This window comes from Oncorhynchus nerka, linkage group LG22, assembly GCF_034236695.1.
Source record: "Oncorhynchus nerka isolate Pitt River linkage group LG22, Oner_Uvic_2.0, whole genome shotgun sequence".
Taxonomy (NCBI): domain Eukaryota; kingdom Metazoa; phylum Chordata; class Actinopteri; order Salmoniformes; family Salmonidae; genus Oncorhynchus; species Oncorhynchus nerka.
Genome location: NC_088417.1, coordinates 84,180,722 through 84,200,494, shown reverse-complemented (window position 1 = coordinate 84,200,494; position 19,773 = coordinate 84,180,722). Strand labels below are relative to the sequence as shown.

General features: G+C 40.5%; 1 protein-coding gene across 2 annotated transcripts; it reads right to left on the bottom strand.

The window, feature by feature from the left end:
• Window positions 1–1,250: 1,250 nt before the first annotated feature.
• Window positions 1,251–14,235, bottom strand: LOC115105886 (FYN-binding protein 1-like). 2 transcript variants are annotated; one of them, XM_029628355.2, is made up of 17 exons: window positions 14,015–14,235; window positions 7,866–8,856; window positions 5,805–5,931; window positions 5,111–5,207; window positions 4,959–5,002; window positions 4,639–4,762; window positions 4,339–4,498; window positions 4,100–4,232; window positions 3,916–3,935; window positions 3,729–3,801; window positions 2,838–2,878; window positions 2,601–2,679; window positions 2,381–2,480; window positions 2,131–2,293; window positions 1,992–2,025; window positions 1,802–1,833; window positions 1,251–1,615 (listed from the first exon to the last, which is right to left on the bottom strand). In XM_029628355.2, exons 1-17 carry the CDS (start codon window positions 14,015–14,017, stop codon window positions 1,593–1,595), a joined length of 2,244 nt encoding a protein of 747 aa, XP_029484215.1. In that variant the 5' UTR covers window positions 14,018–14,235; the 3' UTR covers window positions 1,251–1,592. The 2 variants fall into 2 exon arrangements, with proteins under 2 accessions (XP_029484215.1, XP_029484214.1); XM_029628354.2 differs by having other exon boundaries at window positions 7,866–8,859; window positions 14,015–14,120.
• Window positions 14,236–19,773: the final 5,538 nt, after the last annotated feature.

The window sequence follows — 19,773 nt, the reverse complement described above, 5'->3', positions numbered from 1 at the left end:
CAGCATATGTTACAAATGGTTGTTGACATACTGAACAATCCTAAAAGTGGAGTGTTTCAGCATGATACAGATCAAGAATAGTGGGGTTGAGGGGGTTGCTAGAAGTTAGTAGGGATTTAATTTAGTTTTGAATTGTATTTTCATGGTAGTACAGATTTGGGCAGATCATGATTGATCGTGCATTCCAGCACAGTAGGTGGCGGCATGCACTTAAACGATTGTTTCCGGACGGCCATGATATCATAGAAGAAGAAGGTGCACTGCTGGGGGGGAAATACAGGTGAAAATATTGAGAGATTGACATGGTTATCAAAACATCACGCCAGGGTAAGCCTACACGAAACACAGCCCTTATTTTAAGTGTTTATAAAATCTCATATGGGAAAAACGAATGGAGGAAATGGTTCCAATTTTTGTTTCGTGTAGGCTTACCCTGGCGTGATGTTTTGATAACCATGTCAATCTCTCAATATTTTCACCTGTATTTCCCCCCCAAAATGAAATGCTAATTAGATGTTCATGTAGCTATCATAAAGAACTACAAATGCCATTATGATCTGGACGAGACTGCCGACTCGAGACAAAGGTAAGAATCTCTGGATTAACTATCTAATGTTAGCTAAATGTAGTAATAAATAAATAGGCTACATTTCTTTGAATTGACAATTCTGTGAACTGTCTTGTGCAGGTTTTAAATTGAATCAATACCTGTTAGCAAAGGTGTCAGTTAAAGATGACGTGCAAGAGGGTTTTGTAGTCTTGCATGATGCCTACTTTGATGTTAATGATCATTTTTGAATCTGAGTAAATGGAGCCAAATATATTGATGAAAATCACCTTGTTAGAGATTTACATGGTTATCAAAATGTCACACCCTTATTTGAAGTGTTTCTACAATTCCCTATGGGAAAAATTACTGGTGGAGAAGCGATAGGAACCATTTCTCTGTTTGACTGCTGGGTATCATGACGCCTCCACTGTGGGCCTCTATTATTATCTCTGTGGTAGGATACAGTGGTAAGATACATTGCTGCCAGCACAAGCAGGTCTAGCAAAGAACTAAAATGAACAAGTCACTCAGTCAAACTAATTATGATTCTCGAGTCAGTAAAAAGAGTAGTTAAAAAAGAACAAATCGTTTGCGAACTGCACATCACTAATGGACTCTTACTTTCAGTAGGTCTACAATATGACATTACTCACCTGTCAGGTGAGAACCAGCCAACCATATGACAACTGATCAGACATGCTATATTTGGCATCAAATTGTTAATATTTTTTTTGATAAATGTATCATCATCATCATCATCATTGCACCTTTGTTTTCAATCAGAATTGTAATATCTCTTGTTGAATATAGAATATAAGCATTGAAATACACTTTCAATATAAAAACGTAACATTGTATGTCATTTAGGCCTATTCAATGCAAAGTCACAGTTATTCATGAAGGGAGGAAGTGTCTGTGGACTGTGTTGTTCTTGAATGAAAACCACTTCACCTCAAAATAATCACAGTAAATTAGATAAAGGTTGTTGATATAAACAAGAAACCCCCAAAATACAAATATCACATCACTTTGTAGACAGTGTTCAGTCGTTGTCATAGATGCAACCTGCAAAGAAATGACAGCTATTACTAGAGATGACTGACATTTGAAAAATATTTATCAGACAAGAAAAACATATCAGCACCATATTGCAAGAATAAAATTTATAGCGTTGATCGCTTGATCTTCTGATTTAGCATATATTATGATATTCATTATTAAATGCCATTGCATGTCAGGTCTGAAACATACCATCACTAATGTCATCATAGATATCAGCATCTCTGTAAAAGCAAAACAGATGATTGGTATCAAATTCTGGGTATTTCATATCCAAGCATTTTTCTCTGCAGTTTAGTAAACTGTTAATTACATACTATACAGTATATTATGTGTATTTATGGATGTGATTTTGTATGATCTGTTTTTGTGTTGTACTTACTCTACTACAATATGGCTGGTCAAGACGTAGCCGACTGAAGGAGAGAGAGATGGGGAGAGATCATTGAAGTTAGTTCCCTTTTAGATTTGTTTTATTGCAGAACGCCTATGTATCACACTGAGGATTCATTGTTACTCACACTTTCCCTCCTCGTTTCTGCAGATGAGTTTGTTGTCTACAGGCTTAACGATGACATCCAGAGTCTCCCCAGGTCTCAACAACAGATCTTTACTGCTCCACTTCTTATTGGCCAAGGTGGAAACGATGGTCACCTGATAGAGTACCTGGATTTCCCCATCATACTATAGGAATGAGAGGTCAGGTTTGAGGGTCGAATGAATGTACAAAAAATGTAAAATTATAAACTTAAATTGTGATAGCCAAATTACCTTGAACTTCTTTCTGAATTCCTTCTCTTCCTTTTCAAGTTTCTTTAGCTTTTTAGGATCTTTGTCCTCAGCCTTACCCTTGGTTTTACTTAGTGGGAGACTGAAGAGAGAAAAACGGGACATTATCAAAATGCTTCCCAGTGGATGATAAGGACATTCTTATGTAATTACAGCGACTTTGTTTAAACACGGGTAAAAAAACTACTCTCTCTGTCATTACCTGCTAATAGGTGGAGGCAGATGGAAGTTAGTGGTGTCAACATCATCATAAATATCTGAATCACTGACTTCAGAAGATTCTTTTTAGAACAACAAAAGATACAGAGAAATAACATCAAGAACACATTGAAACGGAAGGGAAGTTAACAGTACTTTCACAATTCTATTCTTCAGTTGTTGTAATGCCACCGACACAGAACACACATAGTCACTCTGCATATTAATCATATTAAGTTACCAGTATTTCCTGTCTGGTCAAACTGGGAAGGTGGGGATACTCTGAAAATGACAAAAACAGAATTAAAATATTAGTCCATGTTATGTCTGGTGCAAGTTGATTTTATTGTTGTGGGTTCATTGTAAGCAAAAGGACACAAATCAATACAGAGAATCTAGCAATAATAAAAGAAAAACAGGTCAACAAATCACAACCAATGGAACTATGATTAGAGTTGAGTTATTTTTTCCACACCTGTACATAGAACATTGTAAGTGAGTGCATCTACAGTAGATGTATAGACAGAAATGGGGAAGGTTGTTCATTCATTAAAGGATGTAAAATAAGTATTTATTTAATGATGTACAGTGCTTGACTTGGGCAGGAGCTCACCAGAGCTAAGTACCGTTACCCCAAACTTTCTACTGCTTGAGCTCCTGTTCCTCTTATAGAATATTAGCTCAATGGTATTGTGGAGCTCCTGCACCTAAATATTAATGGTACCGGGACCCAACATGAGTACTAGCACCTATTTCAGTCCAAGTCAAGCACTGATGATGTAAGTATGATTTCATTAAATTATTCAGTAGTGAGGTAATGAATCCCTTCAGTCCCTCCTGATTGGTGCTTTGATATTTGGGGTTATCGGGATAGGAGGTAATTACAGTGTATTTCCTGATCCATCTTATGGTATTACTCAATTTTGCTGCCTGGGCTTTTCCTCCACTGGTCGAAGCCCTTAATAAACATCCAAAAGCGAGGTTTAGGAGGGGATCTGGAGTCTGAGGGGCTAGGGCTGCACATACATACTTATTCACATACTTACACAGACACATGCATAGAACATATACACTCACAGATGAATGCACACCAATGAATCTACACCATCATAGTGCAAAAAGATATTCTCACCTGACGTCGAAGCTTGAATCGTCAAGATCATCATATATGTCACTATCCTCATCAGGAGGGGAAGGAAGAACCACTAGGAATGACCAAGATAAAAATGTAATCTAGATTTAACTAAAGTAATTTGTGACCACATTGCCATATTGTGTTGTTCAGTTTCAATATTACGTTTTGGTCATTTGAAACTTACTTCCTGCACTCTTAATCCCACTGGAATGAGGAGGACATCATTCCATTGGATCACATAATTACACAATCAAAAGACAGAAAGAAATTCATGCAGTTCATTACAATAATAAGGTATTCATGTCTTTCCAATGGTTATTTGTCTCAAATGTTTTTTACAGTGTCAGCAGGATCGAGAGCCATTTTACCTGCTGGGGTCATTCTGAAAGGCCACATCATCGTATACCTCCGGTTCGTGCTCCATATGACTGGATATAGACACACCCTGACGCTTCAGGGTGTCAAAGTCAATCTCAACAGACTCAGTCTTCACATAGCCATCTGCAAATATACAGAGCACATGTTAGTCTTGCACATGAAGAACAGTCAAAAGGATGTGAGGGAGAAAAGTAACCTGGAATAGGACGAGGAGACAGCTGTCACTTACAGGAGCCGTCCTGTGACCTCCCTAGCCAGCGTCCTTCTGGGTTGTCCAAAACACGCATGATGTCAATAGACTCTCCCTGCTTCAGCCCCAGGTCCGTCTTACTCCCTTTACTGTCCACTCTGGCCTGGACCCTGTGGATGACCTTCAGTGGACCAGTCAGCTGCCACAAAAGGAAACATAAATACATGATAGAAGATGGAGAGTAAACACATTCACTTCATAAATAGTATACTGGATGGACTCTACAAAACAGCAAGATCTAGGGGAACTACCGAACAACAGGCTTTTGCAAACACTTACTTTGAATTTCTTTTTGGCCTCTTGTTCTTTCCTCTCACGTTCTTTCTGTTCTTTCCTTTCCACCTGTCGTTTTTTCTCCTCCCTCTCTCTCTTCTTCTCTTGCTCCTTTGATTCCACTGCCCCCCTGATTATAAATAAGTGTCAGTGGTGTTAATGCTCACTAGAGGGCAGTGTTTATATAAAACTATAGACTTGTCTCAGACATCTCATCAGCTTTTGGGCGCTATAGAGTCCTCTGTCTATGTCTAAAACCGGTTTCCAATTTCACAGATTGGTACAATAGAAAAAGTTGAATAGAACTTGGAGGGAATCTTTCTCACCATCTTTTGTCAAGATCTTCATACATTTCATCACTCTCACTGTCCTGTTGGATGAAAAAGATGCAATCAGAATACTGTAGGCCTGTATGGTGGTATTTAATCAAATACATAGGCCCAAATTGGACAAATGAGGAATTAGGAAAAAACTTCACCTTAGTCTTTTGACTAGGATGTCCTCCAGAGGGAGGGGGTGGAGGATTGTTCATTAACCCCACATCATCATAGTTCTCATCTGGGTCAGGTTGGATTCTGGAAGCAGAGACACAAAGTCAGTCAACTGGCCAAAATGACCCACCACATCACAATGGAAATAAGGTCAGTGGACAAGTATGCCACTGGGCATAGACGTCAGTTCAACGTCGATTCCATGTTGATTCATTGTAATTTTATTGAAATGATGTGGAAACAACATTGATTCAACAACTGTGTGCCAAGTGGGATTCTACTTTGAAAGTTACTGAAGGAAATAATGAATATTAGGATCTAAACAAAAAAACAGGGATTTGTGAAAGGGAAGGTGTGCTGTTTCTATGCTCTGAAGCAATTGCAGTGTGTGTCTACAGGCTTATGTGCACTTTAATTATGTATGTACTTCACAGGAGGTTGGTGACAACTTAATTGGGGAGGACGGGCTCATGGTAAGGGCTGGTGTGGAATGGTATCAAATACATCAAACATGGTTTCCATGGGTTTGATTCCATTCCATTAGCTCTGTTCTGGCCATTACTATGAGCCATCCTCCCCTCAGCAGCCTCCTGTGATGTACTTCAATGCCAGTAGTGGTATTCTCAAATATCGTCCGGCTTTCACACGACTCTCCTCTGATTATCAGAGTCCGGTACTCACATGGCTTCTGGTGGTCGCGGGGGCAGGCTAGGGGCCATGGGGTGAGAGGGCAGGGGTGGGGCCATATGGTTACTGGGGTGAGAGGCAGGGTTTGGGGGAACAGATCCCTTCTTTAACCCAGCAGGACCTTCAAGGGAGACAATACAGGCCTTTAGATGACCACCTCACACATACAGTGAAGAAGGAAATTGCATGAACATGTTAATTATCAAATCAGCTGCATATATTGATTGAATATTTTGCTACACCCACAATAACATCTGCTAAACATGTGTATGCAGTTGCTGATTTAGGCATAGGTGACATGGGCAGCCGCCCAGGGCGGAATTGTGACATTTGCGCGATTGGTTTTCTATCGATCATTTGCACGTCACATCAATGATATCATGTCACCGTGTGGGACTTTTTGGTCAATTAACCTTGTGGAAGTGGGCGCCCTGATTCTAGTTTGTGAGCTAGGCAGGCTACTGCCTGGGAAGGTCTCCCACTCACAAGTACGAGATGGGGAGGGGGGCGGGGTAGGTTTACCTCAGGTCTCCCCACTGGAAGCCTGAGCTAGGGGGAGCGGAGGAATCTATCAAATTGCGCACCTCTAACTTTGTACAGTACTAATGCAATTAGTAAAATCAGTCACACTACAAAATGCTACCAAATAAACCACAATTCATTCATAGTACTGTGAATATATAGTTCCACCGACAAATTGATGCATTTCTTTCTGGTTTGTGTGAAGTCGTTAAGAATAATATAAAACCAGTCTGCACACCACCAAGGTGAATTAGTTTAGTCTTGACTCTTGGTTGACAGTGTTGGGGGATGGGTAATGTATTGATGCTCGAGTGCCAAATCAACACAAATTTGTTTCAATTGGTCTTTGTTACTTATTTTGGATATTTATGAGTCTTATTTTTGTATATGTTTTTACATTGATATAGTTTTAAATGTTCTCATTATTTATTTGTGTTGTTCCAAATGTCTGAATAAATATTGCAGTTAGTGCAGAATGGTGCTTTTGGGGGGGGGGGGGAGGCATCCATCCATTCGCCCAGGGATCTATGCAAGCTAGAAACGCCACTGTCTGTATGTGACAAATAAAATGTCATTTTATTTGAATAAAGAATCAGTCCTGCTTCTTCTGTGGATGTTATTCTGTAGTTGAAAGGGAGAATAGCAGAGTTTGAGATGACCCTTGTACTCTTGGATACCTGGTTACTGAATATGTTGATTTTCAACCTGCATGTAGGCAACAATCATTACTCAAATCGATAAATAGTGTCTGTAACAGCTTTGGCCTACATTCTCACCAGGGGGAGTGTGGAATTCACATTGGATTCTTCTCTCTGCTGACTAACAGCAATGCATGCAAACCATGCTGAAATCTGTCTTTAGTCAAAACCATATCCCCATGTGGATCCAAACCTGAAACCTTTCACTTGAATATGTGCCTGTTTAAAGACGAACTTCCCAGTTAGGGTGCAAACATCAGCTGTAGAAAGGAGGAAGAAAAAAGAGAAACTAGAGGGAACTTATTTAGGGGAAGCATTCATTTCTGCATCTTTGGTTTTACATTTTGACATTAAATTACAGCACAGCTGCGTGTTTAACTTCACTTATTCTTTATGTAACAGGGCTTATATAAAGCAACGCACTGTGCTGTAAAGCAAATTCAACAGCTCTAATCTGTCTCTCAGTTGTCAGATTCGGTCTTGTGGTTTGTGATGAAGACCTATGATGCAGTCGAGTGTGTGAGTGAGTGTGTACTCTACGTGTGCATGTGTGTGCGTATGCAAGTTGCCTGCCTGCTTGTGTGTGTGTGTGTGCGCGTGTGTACATGCAAGTTGCCTGCCTGCGTGTGTGTGTGTGTCTGCGTGTCCTCTACTACCCGTCTCTGGGGGTTCTGATCAGTGGAGCATACAACCACATAAACCCCTCTGGTCTGGGTGCAAGACGGAAAGTCTGAACAACTGCAGCATGTTTAGAAAACCACAGCAGAAGCATCTTCACTATTGATGGCTTTGGCGGTATGTAACTTATTAGTTACGTTTGAGATAGAACACTTACCATCAGTCCTAGCCTCTGTGCCCTTCTTGAACTTATCCAAGGTCACCCTAGGAGGCCGGTTGGGTTTGGCTGGCGCAGTCCCTATTGCCAGGAAATTGGGCATGGGGTTCAATTTGGGGGGGGACGGGCTACTGTTGCTCACCCCCACGACTGGGGAGGTGGGACCCAGGGGCTTCTTAATGAAGCTGGGTTTCTTACTGGCTGTAGGTATAGGAAGACAAGAGTCGCTGGAAGTGAGGGGAAGTTTGGTTATTTCCTTTACCCCATTCTCAGATAGGGTATCTCCTCTATTGAACACGTTCTGTGTAGTCCAGAAGTTGGAGGGTTTGAGGATAGAAGCTGCTCCCAGTGGTTTGGTTGTAGATTCCACTGCTCCATCCACACTATCCTCTGTCTGTAGACTCATCTTTGCAATGGAGATGATGTTTTTTTTGGAAGGGGGTATTTTGGGTGGGATGGAGTTCGAGGTACCCCCACTATCGTCAGGTTTGGGGCTGCTGTCTTTGACCCAGGAGGGTTTGGCCACACCCAGGGGAGGTTTGGGAAAGGCAGACTTGGTGTCAGACGAGGTCAAGCTCAGAGAGGGCTTCTGGAGAGGGAGTTTGGGAAAAGGGCTTTTGACCTCAGCATCCTGGGATATCTCTGGGCCAGGTGGTTTGAGTTTAAAGGGGTACTGTTTGACAAAGGAGGGTTTGCTGTCCTCTTGGGCATTTCCAAACTTACTAGGGATCACTTTGATTTTGGGAAAGTCCCTGACTTCTGGAGCGCTCTTGGTGGTGATGGTGCTCTTGAGGAAGTTGGGTTTGGGCGCGGTGGAGGCTGCGCTGCCTGAGAGGCTGGTCTCCAGGGCAGGTTTCTTAGGCTGGATGTGGGGTCCTGAGGACAGGGTGGGGTGCACTGTAGCTTTTGGACGTTCTGAGGAGATACCCTCTGTAGCATTTCCCCCCGTGTTGAAGCGAGCCATGATGGCCTTCACATCAGACTTGTTGTCCTGCTGGCAGGAAACAGAGAAAGACTACTGAGGAGGAAGTGTGCTTTATGTATACACTCTCAGGAGTTTCTCCTAATAAATATGAATTTGAGGAAGACGGAAACATTTAATGTCATTCACATCAATATTGCATTATTGATTCATTAACCACCATTGAAAATGTCTCTACTATACAAACACAGACACATTTAACGAGGGAGCTAGAGAAAGAAGAGAGGGAGAGAAAGGGAGAGAAAGGGGTGGGACCCAGGGGGGAGAAAGCTGGAGGTTGTAACAATTGTTCAATAACTGACATTTAGAAATGACTCCAACTTCCACACGTACAGCTACTCATTCCAAACCAATCACAACATCTAAGAGAAAGGTTGCTCTATGATTTTACAGCTCAGATTGATGAAACTCAAAGGACAGACTCTAAAAAGGATCCTAAGCCTTACGACCGAACCCTGAGTAAACTATACTGTGTTTGCACCATGTTGGTATTTTTAGCCAACAATGATTCACTTACCTCTTCGTGTCTTGAGGTACTAAGAGCACTTAGACCCTCAGGACCCAGTGTGTGACAGATCACACAGGAAATGCAACAAAGTCATGGTGCTAAACAGGAAGTGGACACATCAGTGTTTTGTGCTCACATTACTTGATTAACCCATGCTTTGCTTTGTTTTTCATAGTCAATATAGGAGGTCTAACGATAATGGTTCTGCTACTTACTATTTGACAAAAACAATATATTGAATGGCTGGTTGTTAAAAATATAATTACGATGACCTAAGAAGGCCCAAATAACCAGATTACCACTCTATGGTGAAAGAGTTATTTAACTTCTGTGTCCGCCTACATTGCTGTTGTAGCTGTAGTCTCTTGTTAATCCTGTATGTCCATGCTCAAGATGCAAATGACAAAACATCTGTTTATTTGTGTTCTGTCTGTGTGAGGTTTTGAACATGCATCTGTTATAAGCTGCTCTAGTGATAGCTGCAGTAAAAGACTACTATATGCTCCATGTTGTTGACAATAAGGGATAAGTGGTGAATGGCTTTCCTCTTGTAGCACCACACCTCACATTAATGAGGTTTGTTTGAATTGAGACAGAGCAACCTATCATGAGGAAGTGCTGATAAGTCCGGAGGACAGACATTCCTATTGCACAAGGCTGACAGCCCCTTGGCCAGGGAGGAACACGCTGTGCTGTTGTTGAACTTGGACAGACAATTGAGACAGCTAGGGGGCCAGAAGTGTCCATAAGAAGTGGCATCAACTAATCAATTAATGAAACATGTTAACACTTGTTTCACAATGTATTGTATTTAATGAATACACAAATAGCCTAATAAATTGTGTCATGTCATATAAAGAGCAACAACTTGTAACACAGCCACAGAGGGAGATTACTTATTAGGTATCTGAATATCATTCCCACTGGTTCTGCTTAAAGCAGTCAATGCACGTGACATGTTCAATCATTAGCTAAACACTTTTTATTAGCTAAACACCTTTTGCCTCATTGGTGAACATGCATGACTATTGCTCAACTCCGTAGTTTCCCCCCAGAAACGACACGGAATCCACTTCAGCTGGAATCCACTTACAGTGGCAAGAAAACATATGTGAACCCTTTGGAATTATCTGGATTTCTGGATAAATTGTGTAGTGGAAATATCCTGTATTTACCAAATCATGAGACCCAAACCACCACACAAGTCAGAGTTATCATAAAGTCCATCTTTAATTATTATGAGCTCCATCACAACCCTGTGACTCTCAGATCAATTCAGTGTCTATAAATGAATGCTCTGAGAGTCCTTACACATTGCAACTGAGATCCTTTATAGCAAAGACACACATAGCCAGACAGCATTGGCTATAAATTATCGTTCAGCTTTGTCTCCTAAACTATGTTCTTATCTCACTCTTGGTACCACTCAGGACCAAAAACAAAACCTCATCCACTAGCATATATCAAACACACCCCCCCTGGACAAGATCACAGAGACACAGTGACTGGCACACAGACATTGTGGAGCTAAGAGATAATTGGTTCCCCCTCAATCATCCCTTCACATGGTTTAAAATATGTTTACATATGAAGACAAGCTTGACCTCTTCCCTCTCTGCGGCCCAAGTAACTGAACCCAGGACAGAGAAAGGATAACTGCAAATGGCCACCACTATAGTACAACAAGATACATTCTAAATGAGAAGTAACTCACAAGCATATAATGAAAATAAAACATCTTATCTATGTTACCCAACTATTCTGATTCATCCCCAACAATTGGTCATCAAATTTGATCTGCTCCTCATCTAAGTCACAACAATAGACAAAAATGTTGTGCTTAAACTAATAACACACATTATTGTATTTTTCTTGTCTATATTGAATACATAATTTAAGCATTCACAGTGTAGGTTGGAAGAAATATGTCAAACCCTAGGCTAATGACTTCTCCAAAAGCTAATGAGAGTCAGGAGTCAGCTAACCTGGAGGTTCAATCAATGAGACGAGATTGGAGATGTTGGTTAGAGCTGCCTTGCCCTATAAAAAACTCACAAGATTTGAGTTTACTATTCACAAGAAGCATTGCCTGATGTGAACCATGCCTTGAACAAAAGAGATCTCAGAAGACCTAAGAATGGTTGACTTGCATAAAGCTGGAAAAGGTTACAAAATTATCTCTAAAAGCCTTGATATTCATCAGTCCACAGTAAGACAAATTGTCTATAAATGGAGAAAGTTCAGCACTGTTGCTATTCTCCCTATGAGTGGCTGTCCTGCGAAGATGACTGCAAGAGTAGAGAGCAGAATGCTCAATGAGGTTAAGAAGAATCCTAGTGTCAGCTAAAGACTTACAGAATATTTGGAACGTGCTATCATCTCTGTTGACAAGTCTACGATACGTAAAACATGGGAGGACACCACGGAAGAAGCCACTGCTGTCCAAAGAAAACATTTCTGCACGTCTGAAGTTCCCAAAAGTGCACCTGGATGTTCTGTGGACAGATGAAACTACAGTTGAGTTGTTTGGAAGGAACACACAACACAGTGTGGAAAAAAAAGGCTCAGCACACCAACATCAAAACCTCATCCCAACTGTAAAGTATGGAGGAGGGAGCATCAGGGTTTGGGGCTGCTTTGCTGCCTCAGGGCTTGGACAACTTGCTATCATTGACGGAAAAATGAATTCCCAAGTTTATTAAGGACATTTTGCAGGAGAATGTTAGGCTTATCTGTCCGCCAATTGACGCTCAACAGAAGTTGGGTGATGCAACAGGACAACGACCCAAAACGCAGAAGTAAATCAACAACAAAATGGCTTCAACAGAAGAAAATGCGCCTTCTGGAGTGGCCCAGTCCTGACCTCAACCCGATTTGAGATGCTGTGGCATGACCTCACGAGAGCAGTTCACACCAGACATCCCAAGAATATTGCTGAACTGAAACAGTTTTGTAAAGGGGAATGGTCCAAAATTCCTCCTGACCGTTGTGCAGGTCTGATCCGCAACAGAAAACATTTGGTTGAGGTTATTGTTGCCAAAGGAGGGTCAACCAGTTATTAAATCCAAAGATTCACATACTTTTCCCTCCCTGTACTGTGAATGTTTACACGGTGTGTTCAATAAAGACATGAAAACCTATAATTGTTTGTTATTAGTTTAAGCAGACTGTGTTTGTCTATTGTTGTGACCTAGATGAAGATCACATTTTATGACCATTTTATGCAGAAATCCAGGTATTTCCAAAAGGTTCACATACTTTTTCTTGTCACTAACTAGTTCATGTCCCTTACAAATGTAGCCATTTGGAAGCTAATCATTATTAAATAAAGATCTAAAGGGGAATGTGTGTCTGTCTATTAAGGATGTGCTAAAGACTGTGTGACAATGCTATCTCATGTTTATGACTTTACAGACACAGTGGGTTTCACTTGTCTAACGGCTACTGTATGTGTCACAAAGACATTAAAGAAGGTCCTTTCAGCATCCTTCTGTCTATAGTCACCTCACTAGAGATGTGCTGCATGTCTAGCAGGAGTAAATTACAGCCAATAACAGAGGTTCTACAGCAACACATGGACTTTTTTGATACATGAGATGAGTTGGCTGTGAGCTGGGAATTATTTTGGTATGACATGGCCTTGAGAAAAATCCATGGGTGAAAAAAAAGTAGGCTGTTGTAATTAAGATTAATTATTATTAATGATTTTTCCAACAATATAACTAACCTCCTGACACGCTAAGGAGAGGTCAGTGTCTTAGATGTTGTTCTTATAGCTCAATAAAGGATAACATGTCTTGAGTAAAAGCAAAGAGGAACCAAAGGTTTCAAGTTGAAAAGGCTGTATTACACAATCCAGACTGCCACAACCCTGTTAAGCAAAACTGCTTTGAACAAGTACTTCTCTAATGCAGAGGTTAAGAGCTACTCTAAAAAGAAAAAACAAAAAGACATCAACAAACTTTTCTAATCTCCGTCTCATAGCGCTTTCATAAAACTTCCAAGAAAAATGTGCAAAGAAAACAGGGCACCGTATAACAAAGAAAATTAAAATAGAATAGTATATATTTACAAAACTCCTGCTCCTACCTGCCACTACACTACGTTGTACAACAAGGACGGTAAAACAAACAGTAAAGCTTTCCCAACTGAAATGTTCTGCCCTGTTACATGTATATCCTACTACCATTCACTTTTCATGTATAAACCCACCTGGCACTGACCTGTATATACTTGCATTCTCATTGCAGTTCTTGTGTGTTTTTTAGTCAGACTTTTTAACATTTTATCTATGTTATCTATGTTATGATTATCATTGCACTGTTGGAAAGATCTCTCAAGGTTAGAATATTACTGTACCACAGGAGGATGTTGGCACCTTAATTGTGGAGAATGGGCTCATGGTAATGAGTGGAATAAGTGGCATGGTATCAAATACAGCAAACACATGGTTTCCAGGTGTTTGATGACATTCCATTTGCTCCATTCCGGCCATTATTATGAGCCGTTCTCCCCTCAGCAGCCTCATGTTTACTGTACTGTTTTACACCTGTTGTATCCTGTGCACGTGGCAAATAAACTTTAAAACTTGAAACATGAAGCTAGTTATACAGTAGCTAATAAAGATACAGTACCATTTACTGTACGTCTGGTACTCACCATAGTGGGAACAGTCAGCGCCCAGGGAATCTATCCAGTCTGTACGTGGGCTTGTGGTCCTTGGGTAGGGGAGAGTTGTGACCTCAGTGTGTGTGCTTTTAACAACTTCCCCTCTCTGCAGAGGGACTCCTATTGAGTCATAAGTACAGCAGCCTTATCACTTTCTATTCATCTCCTTTATTTGCCTATTCCAAGCAGCCCCACTGCTGTTTCCATCTCCACTGAACCACCAGTGTCACGTCTACTGTAATGTTTGTCATGTGAAATACGGCCTCTCTCCTCCTCTGGACTACCAGTCAAAAGTTTTAGAACAGCTACTAATTCAAGGGTTTTTCTTTATTTTTACTATTTTCTACATTGTAGAATAATAGTGAAGACATCAAAACTATGAAAAAACACATATGGAATCATGTAGTAACCAAAAAAGTGTTAAATCAAAATATATTTTATATTTGAGATTCTTCAAAGTAGCCATCTGAAAGATTAGTGGAATCTGTGTGGGTAGCTGGACAGGTAGGATGACTGACAGTGAGGTGTTAAATCAAAGTGTCAGGTGACAGAGGAATGGATGAGACTGAGGCAGGAATTCCTTTAACCATAAAGTGGTATATTTACTGAGTAGTTTGTGCTGCATCACTAAGGAAACAAATAACATGTATCCGTTCAAATTCCTCACCCCAAAGATTATATCATAACAATCATTCATGATTAACATAATTAGGGAAGTCAACAATCCAGTTCATTAAGAAGTCAATAGTAATCATCCGTAAGTCATTTAGGCTCGTAACTATTTATCATAAATCATGAAAGAATACAAACAGTGAATGGTATTTCAATCTATAATCCCCATTAGTTTGGTATCAAAGTCGATCAGTTAGCAAACAATGACGTTTCTCATTTCACCCTTTCAATTGTCTTCATGTGTACATATAATTAATTTCATTACATATTAACCATATTTTCCTTCACTCTGTGGTCCGACTCATCCCAAACCATCTCAATTTGATTGAGGTCGGGGGATTGTGGCGGCCTGGTCATCTGATACATCACTCCATCACTCTCTTTCTTGGTAAAATAGCCCTTACACAGCCTAGAGGTGTGTTGGGTCATTGTCCTGTTGAAAAACAAATGATAGTCCCACTAAGCCCAAACCAGATGGGATGTTGTATCTGCAGAATGATGCAGAATGCTGTGGTAGCCATGCTGGTTAAGCTTGCCTTGAATTCTAAATAAATCACAAACAGTGTCACCATCAAAGAACCCCCACGCCATAATACCTCCTCTATGCTTTACAATGGGAAAAACACATGCAGAGATAATCTGTTTACCCACAACATGTCTCACAAAGACACGGCGGTTGGAACCACACATCTCCAATTTGGACTCCAGACCAAAGGACAAATTTCCACCTGTCTAATGTCCATTGCTCATGTTTCTTGGCCCAGGCAAGTCTCTTCTTATTATTGGTGTCCTTAAGAAAGTGGTTTCTTTTCAACAATTTGACCATGAAGGCCTGATTCACACAGTCTCCTCTGAACAGTTGATGTTGAGACGTGTCTGTTACTTGAAATCTGTGAAGCATTTATTTGAGTTGCCATTTCTGAGGCTAGTAACTCAAATGAACTCTGGGTCTTCCATTCCTGTGGTGGTCCTCATGAGAGCCAGTTTCATCATAGAGCTTGATGGTTTTTGCGACTGCACTTGAAGAAACTTTCAAAGTTCTAGAAATTTTCCGGATTAAATAAATAATGAAATGTCTTAGACATTTGTGTAGTGGATACATTTTTCACAAGGGAAAATCATTGGAAATTACAAACTTCAGAAGCCTTTTTAAACCTTGAATACATTTATAGGCTTCTCCCTATTTCTATTTCCTTTCCATTCCCCACATTGCAGGAAAGTTCACCTGCAACAGGGTGATTAAATTAAGATCCTACATCTGTAGGTTAGCATGAAACACAGATTACTATTGTTTTACAGCTAATCACCTGACCTTCTGTTGTCAAACCAATTCCTATCCTACTACTTGGATATTAACGTTAGTCTATAACAAACTGTAAGAGTTGGAGTTATTTTCCATGACAATGTAGATCAAATCAAATCAAAGTTTATTTGTCACGTGTGCCGAATACAACAGGTGTAGACCTTACAGTGAAATGCTTACTTACAGGCTCTAACCAATAGTGCGGAGAAAAAAAGTATGAGTGTGTGTGTGTGTGTGTGTGTGTGTGTGTAGGTATGTAAAGAAATAAAACAACAGTAAAAAGACATTTGAAAATAAGAGTAGCAAGACACCGGTTAGTCAGGCTTATTGAGGTAGTATGTGCATGTGGGTATGGTTAAAGTGACTATGCATATATGATGAACAGAGAGTAGCAGTTGCGTAAAAAGAGGGTTTGGCGGGTGGTGGGACACAATGCAGATAGCCCAGTTAGCCAATGTGCGGGAGCACATGTTTGGTCGGGCCAATTGAGGTAGTATGTACATGAATGTATAGTTAAAGTGAATATGCATATAAGATAAGCAGCAGCGTAAAAGAGGGGTTGGGGGGGGGGCACACACAATGCAAAAGTCCAGGTAACCATTTGGTTACCTGTTCAGCAGTTTTATGGCCTGGGGGTAAAAACTGTTGAGAAGCCTTTTTGTCCTAGACTTGGTACTCCGGTACCGCTTGTGAGTACCGGAGTGAGTAAGACCTTTAAACAGGTTAGCACTCACAAGGCCGCAGGGCCAGATGGATTACCAGGACATGTACTCTGAGCATACGCTGACCAACTGGCAGGTTTCTTCACTGACATTTTCAGCCTCTCCCTGTCTGAGTCTGTAATACCAACATGTATTCAAGCAGACCACCATAGTCCCTGTGCCCAAGAACACTAATGTAACCTGCCTAAATGACTACAGACCTGTAGCACTCACGTCTGTAGCCATGAAGTGCTTAGAAAGGCTGGTCATGGCTAACATCAACACCATTATCCCAGAAACCCTAGACCCACTCCAATTGCATACTGCTCCAACAGATCCACAAATGATGCAGTCTCTTTTGCACTCCGCACTGCCCTTTCACACCTGGACAAAAGGAACACCTTTGTGAGAATGCTATTAATTGACTACAGTGGTCGAATCAGTGGTTGTCTACAAATGACGAGCCTGGAGCGACCGCTGAGAATGTCCTGAATTTTGCTCTTCAGTGCAGCCTTCCCTTTGCATTGTATACTCCTTTGGGACACTTGGTGTAGGACGGAACAGGTCTGCAGTATGTCTTCACAGATATCTTATTTCGCACATTGCACCATGGAAATTAAGCCTCCGTGATAACACAGAGGATAGAAATCAGCCGAAAAGAGGAAGATGTCAGAATCTTGTGAAATGAGAGTAAGCACGCATCCTCTCAGTAACAGGGATATAGCACTTTAACTATTTGCACAATGTAAGAACACTGTACTGTATATAGCCATAACATGACATTTGAAATGTCTCTATTCCTTTGGAACTTTTGTGAGTGCAATGTTTGTGGTTAATTTTGACTGTTTATTTCACTTTTGTTAATGATCTATTTCACTCGATTTGGCAATGTCAACATTGGGGCGGCAGCGTAGCCTAGTGGTTAGAGGTTGCGAGTTCAAACCCCCGAGCTGACAAGGTACAAATCTGTCGTTCTGCCCCTGAACAGGCAGTTAACCCACTGTTCCCAGGCCGTCATTGAAAATAAGAATGTGTTCTTAACTGACTTGCCTGGTTAAATAAAGGTAAAATAAAATAAAATAAAAAATATGTTTCCCATTCCAATAAAGCCATTTGAATTGAATTCAATTGATATAGTGACATACAGACAATAAAATAGGAGGTAAAGAATACAGTTTGCATGAAAACACTTGTGCCCCTGGTACTGATGGAGAAAATAAAAATATACGAATATGTTTCGCATAATTTTTTCATTAAGCAGTTTACAAAAAGTAGCTTACAAAAGCTTCTGCAGGTTTCCTGTGATTCTTTGTGAAGGAATTGTGCAGGTGTCTCTTGCATGACTATGACTAGTCCTACAGAAAATTTTGAAAATCCTGAACAACCAACTACATATCCTCCAGCAATCCTGCAGGGCCAAAGGCTGCATAAGATGTGTAATGCCCAGGGTGTAGTGGAGGAAGGAGCCAGACTCAGGAGACAGAGAGTTCAGAGTACACTACTTCTTTATTCACCAACCAGGTGAAAACAGACGCCACTCAAAAAAAATGCCCCTTAAAACTTGTTGAGGATAGGGGGCAGTATTTTCACTTTGGATGAATTGCGTGCCCATAGTGAATTGCATCCTACTCTGTCCTAGATTGCTAATATATGCATATTATTATTACTGTTGGATAGAAAACACTTCTCTGAAGTTTCTAAAACTGTTTGAATTATGTCTGTGAGTATAACAGAACTCATAGGGCAGGCAATCTTCCAAACAAGAAGTGAAATTCTGAATGTGGGGCAAATTTGACGTCATCGCCCCCTCCTTTCCCAACAAGATATGGATCTGGTAGCACTTCCTACGCCTTCCATTAGATGTCCTCATTCAGTAGAAAGTGTAATGGAGCATTTGCTGCGAACTTTGACCGAATGGGAGGGGAAATAGTCAGTGTCCTGACAGAATGCCATTTTCCTGTGGCGCATTTCTCTGTGGGTGCTACCGCCGTTCCATTTGGCTCCAGCTGAAAACGTATGATCCGGTTGGAACGTTATTGGATATATATGATAATAACATCCTGAAGATTGATTCTCTACTTAGTTTGACCAGTTTATTCGACCTGGAATATATCTTTTTGAAGTTTTCGTGCGAGTTATCCTGGACCAGCAGTCAGTTTTGGGCACGTGAGCTGAAAGTGATAGCAAATGCAGCTAATTGGACACTAGTATTGGACATTATGGAACAAAACAACGATTTATTGTGGAACTAGGACTCCTTGCACTACATTCTGATGAAAGACCATCAAAGGTAAGGGAATATTTATGTTGTAATTTCGTATTTCTGTTGACTCCAACATGGCGGAGAAATACTTTTACGTCTGAGCGCTGTCTCAGATTATTGCAATGTTAGGCTTTTTCCGTAACGTTTAAAAAAAATCTGACACAGCGGTTGCATTAAGAACCAGTGTATCTTTAATTATATGTAGAACAAGTATCTTTAGTCAAAGTTTATAATGAGTATTTCTGTTATCTGGCGTAGCTTTCTATAATTCCTCCGGATATTTTGAGGCAGTTCTGAACATGGCGTCAATGTAAACCGAGATTTGTGGATATAAATATGCATATTATCGAACAAAATATAAATGTATTGTGTAACATGTCATATGAGTGTCATCTGATGAAGATTTTCAAAAGGTTAGTGATTCATTTTATCTCTAATCCTACTTTTGTGACTCTATCTTTGGCTGGAAAAAATGGCTGCGTTTTCCCTTTGATCTAACATAAATATATGTTGTGTTTTCGCTGTATTTTTTTTTTTTTAATCGGACATGAATGGTAGATGAACAAGATGTTTATCTTTCATTTGAGGTATTGGACTTGTTAATGTGTGGAAGTTAAATATTTCTCAAAAATATTTTTGAATTCCCTGCGCCACCTTTTCAGCTGAATGGGGGTGGAGTTCCCAGAGGGGAACTCCTTGCCATAACAGGTTTTAACACAGGGGAACTAAACAGTCCCGAAAATAACTCACGTACACGAATAACCGTGACTTACAGGCGAGTACACATAAAACAATGCCGCACACCCAGCCG

What these genes read in the sequence shown, in the direction of transcription:
- LOC115105886 (XM_029628354.2), bottom strand. An exon ending in TTTCAGAATGACCCCAGCAG is followed by an intron (nt 3,936 to 4,099) that starts GTAAAATGGCTC and finishes TCCTCATTCCAG; the next exon opens with TGGGATTAAGAGTGCAGGAA. An exon ending in GATTCAAGCTTCGACGTCAG is followed by an intron (nt 2,879 to 3,728) that starts GTGAGAATATCT and finishes TGTCATTTTCAG; the next exon opens with AGTATCCCCACCTTCCCAGT.